At 48.2% G+C, this 4,671-nt stretch overlaps 1 protein-coding gene across 1 annotated transcript; it reads left to right on the top strand.

The window, feature by feature from the left end:
- The first annotated feature begins 2,128 nt into the window (after positions 1 to 2,128).
- On the top strand, positions 2,129 to 3,569 carry LOC117639786 (E3 ubiquitin-protein ligase TRIM32-like). The gene is made up of 4 exons (XM_034375698.1): positions 2,129 to 2,320; positions 2,651 to 2,736; positions 3,168 to 3,393; positions 3,486 to 3,569. Exons 1-4 carry the CDS (start codon positions 2,129 to 2,131, stop codon positions 3,567 to 3,569), a joined length of 588 nt encoding a protein of 195 aa, XP_034231589.1.
- Positions 3,570 to 4,671: the final 1,102 nt, after the last annotated feature.

Raw genomic sequence — 4,671 nt, 5'->3', positions numbered from 1 at the left:
TGTATTGTGTGAATGTTCTTATTTAATTTTAGTGTCATCCTCTTTTTAAAATTTTCAAACTGGAGGAAATCAGGGAAATGCATAAATAACTTGTGTTGAAATTGGCAGGCATACTTAGTTTGGACTCGAGAAATACATTCTATTTCAATGCTGCAAGCTGACAACAGTGCAAAAGTACTAACATGTGTTTATTATTAGAATCAATGTACACTGTGGCAAAAAGGTACGGAAAATCCTGTTAATTTTTTTGCCAGGATTCTCCGTAGCCCACTTATCAATATTCTCCGTAGGCTCTTACAGTATTGTCCGTAGGGCCGCACAGTATTCTCTGTAAATCCGCACAGTCTTCTCCGTAGGACTATACAGTCTTCGAGGTCCTACGGAGAAGACTGTGCGGTCCTACGGAGAATACTGTGCGGTCCTACAGAAAATACTGTAAGAGCCAACGGAGAATATTGATAAGGGGCCTACGGAGAATTACCACAAGCTGTTTACAGAATTTTCCGTAGCTTTTTGCCACAGTGTATGGTTGTGTATATTTAATCCTAATAGAGTTTGAATTGATATTGGGTTCAAAGAGACGACTCAGGTTTTGAGCGGTGAGTCAATTAGTGCGTAGACAACCAACTATATATATGGTTAGTGATGGGATTTAATAAGACGATTCCTTTCACTTCGCCAAAGTTAATATAACTTTTTTTTTATAACATCAATATATTTCATAGTAACTTTTAACAAACTTGATAAATTGAATAAATAATAATAAATAATATTGCATGTAAACTTGATCTTGAACATGGAGGTTGAGGTTAAAAAACTGGACGTCACATGATGCCTCTCCATTCCAGGACAGCGGCGGCGGCGAGGGGCTTATTACCACCGAAGTGGGTTCGGCCCCCCGTTAGGGGGCGTCATACTCAGGCGACCTTCGATTTCGGCTTGCGGGTGTGACTCAAAAGTTTCGTTTTTTAGTGCTGAGTTCAGATTCGTGTCGGGTTTTGCGATCGGACTGCGTCTTGATCATCCTACCCGACGATTTATGTCAAAAAGCGGCGAAAATTCGTTTTTTCCCATTGTTTTGCCCCCTTGAGTTCGGGGTGGCGGTTTCTCGACTGGATTGCCTTCACTCACTCTAGACCCGACTTTTCCAACCACCAGAGCCCATGTGAGCCACCCCATTTGGAGCCTAGGCCTCAAAACATGCCAAAATTTGGTGAAAAAATGAAAATTTTCACCGTTTTTTCGACATTTTTGGGCCATTTTGAGCCCCACATCGCCCCCTTAGGTGACCTGTATGGATAAAAAGGAGGAAGGGTGTGTAGGGAAGGCAGCCCAGCGCCGGGGCATCGACCGGGGTGTCGTGGAGGGCGGCATTCACTCTACAAAAAATGTCCTGTCAACGCCGTTAATTTATTACCAATGTTTGCTGTTATTCAATTCACGGCGTTTGCTGTGAACTAGTTCACGGCGTTCACTGTGATCTCGGTTACAGTGTTCACTGTGATCTGGCCACAGTAAACGCCGTGAATTGGAGCCTGATTCGCAGTACTTCGGTGCTCAGCGGCGTCAAACTCACAGTGTTTACTGAGGACCAGATCACAGTGAACACCGCGAACAAGATCACAGTGAATCCCGTGAGCAGATCACAGTAAACACTGTGAATTGACCTACAGTGAAAACTGGTAATAAATTAACGGCATTTACAGGACATTTTTGGGTAGAGTGTGCACTTACTATGCACATGCCATCACGCTAACTGAAGCATGCATCTAGTGCATCAGGGATAGGGAGTTGCCTGCATCAGGCATGTATGCACTAGTAAGTGCATGCTTGGCAGGCATGCGCTAGCTAGAGCGTGCCTGCAGGCATGCTCCAGCCAGTTAGAGCATGCAATGTACGCTCTTCGATTTGTATAGTAAACTCTTTGTACAATTTCCATACGGGAAACTGGACACGTTTACCCATTTCTGTGCAAAACTGCGCACCACGAGTTGAACGAAAAGTTTTTCTGCACAAACAATACTGTGGCCAACTGTGGCATCTCGCACAAAATGTGTACAAAACCACGTGGTGTGTCGCGAAACTGGAGCGCTCTCTGCCAACGAGTCTTTATTTCAGCCCGGGGACGATGGCGGACTCGCTGGACCGGTCCCTCGAGTGCGAGGTGTGCTGCGAGCAGTTCGACCTGGCGACGCGGCGGCCGAAGCTTCTGTCCTGCGGCCACACGGTCTGCTTGAAGTGCGTGGTGGGCATCCGGGACAAGGCGCAGGACGCGCGCAGCGACGCCGAGACGGCCTTCCTCTGCCCCATCGACCGGAAGGTAGTGTGGGCCAGAAGACCGGCGGGGGCGGGCATAACTCTAGACGCGTTATGAGCTCCAGAGTCGCTAAGTGAGACTCGAACCGAGCGTGTGACCCCACCAATGGATTCCTAGTTCGGAGAGCAATCCATTGATGGGGTCACACGCTCGGTTTGAGCCCCGTTCAGCAACTCTGAAGCTCAAAACTTGTATGGGATTTTGACCGCCTCCACCGGTCTTCTGACCCTCTGTGCGCCGCTTGCGGTCAGAATAAAAACTAGTGCAAGCGAAGACCGCGAAAATTAAGCGTTTCGAAAAAGCAAACAAAACGATTTTTATTTGGCGTTACAGGAAACGCGATGCAAACCAGAGGAGCTCAACGACAACTACTACATCATGTCTCTGATCCAGGAACCTCCTAAACCCGAAAAGGCGAGGTATGAAGCGGCGCTGCATCCCGTAGAACTGCATCCCTTATGCAACCTGAAATAGTGGTCTTGAATCAAAGAAATATTCTTGCCATCAGTAAGAACATTGCTTTAAAACAGTGGATTTTGGCTTCCTGTTCTCCTCCTTCTCTCAACTTGCAAAGGACACTGAGAAAAAAGTACGGAACATGTCTGGTCAATAATTTGCCTGGAACGTCCGTACTTGCCAACTACGGAACGTTCCGTACTTTTTTTCCGTACCCATTTACATGGGTTCATATGGAGCAAGTACGAAACGTTCCGTACTTTTCTCCGTACCTCCGAACTATATTTTTCTGTACCATTTCCGTACAAAAGTACGGAATTTTTTACAGTGGGCGTATTATGAACTCGTTGTTCGCAAAATTTTAGAGTGCAGACAGAGCCCTATTTGCCGACAGGGGCGCTGGTGGCGGAAGCACTGCCAGGTTCTGGTGCCTGGACTGCAAGGCGGTGGCGGACCCCGTCTGCGAAGACAAACACGCCCTCCGCCGGCTGCACCAAGAGCGGGCCAAACAGATGAAGCCCACCTTGGACCTGCTGGAGCGCGCCGTCAGCACGCAGCGCCGCCTGGCGGAGAAGCTGAAGGTCGTGGAGGCCGGCGTCAGGGACTTCGCGCAGCTGCAGGTAGGAAGCCCCGTGAACGAGACCTTTGAACGAGACTATGAGGCGCTTCCGAATATTTATGTACTTTTATTTTCAATAACTATGCCAATCAGACTGTAAAAACTCCTTCCATGGAGTTTAAGAAATGCAAACCGGAGACACTATTGCTTGTGGTGGCGTACACTTCCCGACACTGAGATTCCAAACGCTATGAGTATAGCACGTATGGTGCAATGCAGTTGAGATATCGCACCATACGTGCAATGCGATAGCCATATTGCACCTTACGTGCAACGCGTCCCGAAAAGGCCCTATGCTAATGCATTCACTCTACAAAAAATGTCCTGTCAACGCCGTTAATTTATTACCAATGTTTGCTGTTATGCAATTCACGGCGTTTGCTGTGAACTAGTTCACAGCGTTCACTGTGATCTCGGTTACAGTGTTCACTGTGATCTGGCCACAGTAAACGCCGTGAATTGGAGCCTGATTTGCAGTACTTCGGTGCTTCGCGGCGTCAAACTCACAGTGTTTACTGGGAACCAGATCACAGTGAACACCGCGAACAAGATCACAGTGAATCCCGTGAGCAGATCACAGTAAACGCTGTGAATTGACCTACAGTGAAAACTGGTAATAAATTAACGGCATTTACAGGACATTTTTGGTAGAGTGTTGAGTCGGCAAAATACAGGATTTTATCGAAAAATTGAAGAAAATGGGGGGTCTTGGGAGGAGCCAATGCTGCGGGTCTGGCGGAGTGCTCTCAACCAGAAGCTTTGTATTTCGATGGCCGAAAAAACAGCGTTATACGCAGCTAACCGCTACGCCCGGGTGGGTGGGCGGGCGGGGCTCGACGTGCAGGCACCTCCTCGGGGTGGGAACAGCAAACTTGCTTAACGAGCTCAAACCTGCACATTCGCTGCCACAGCTACAGCGGCTGCATAGACCATTTTCTTCAATTTTTCGAAAAAATCCTGTATTTTGCCGACTCAACGCCGCCCTCCACGACACCCCGGTCGATGCCCCGGCGCTGGGCTCCCTTTCCCCTACACACCTTCCTCCTTTTTATCCATACAGGTCACCTAAGGGGGCGATGTGGGGCTCAAAATGGCCCAAAAATGTCGAAAAAACGGTGAAAATTTTCATTTTTTCACCAAATTTTGGCATGTTTTGAGGCCTAGGCTCCAAATGGGGTGGCTCACATGGGCTCTGGTGGTTGGAAAAGTCGTGTCTAGAGTGAGTGAAGGCAATCCAGTCGAGAAACCGCCACCCCGAACTCAAGGGGGCAAAACAATG

Source organism: Thrips palmi, unplaced genomic scaffold (genome assembly GCF_012932325.1).
Source record: "Thrips palmi isolate BJ-2018 unplaced genomic scaffold, TpBJ-2018v1 HiC_scaffold_1, whole genome shotgun sequence".
Taxonomy (NCBI): domain Eukaryota; kingdom Metazoa; phylum Arthropoda; class Insecta; order Thysanoptera; family Thripidae; genus Thrips; species Thrips palmi.
This window is presented reverse-complemented; position numbering and strand designations above follow the sequence as displayed.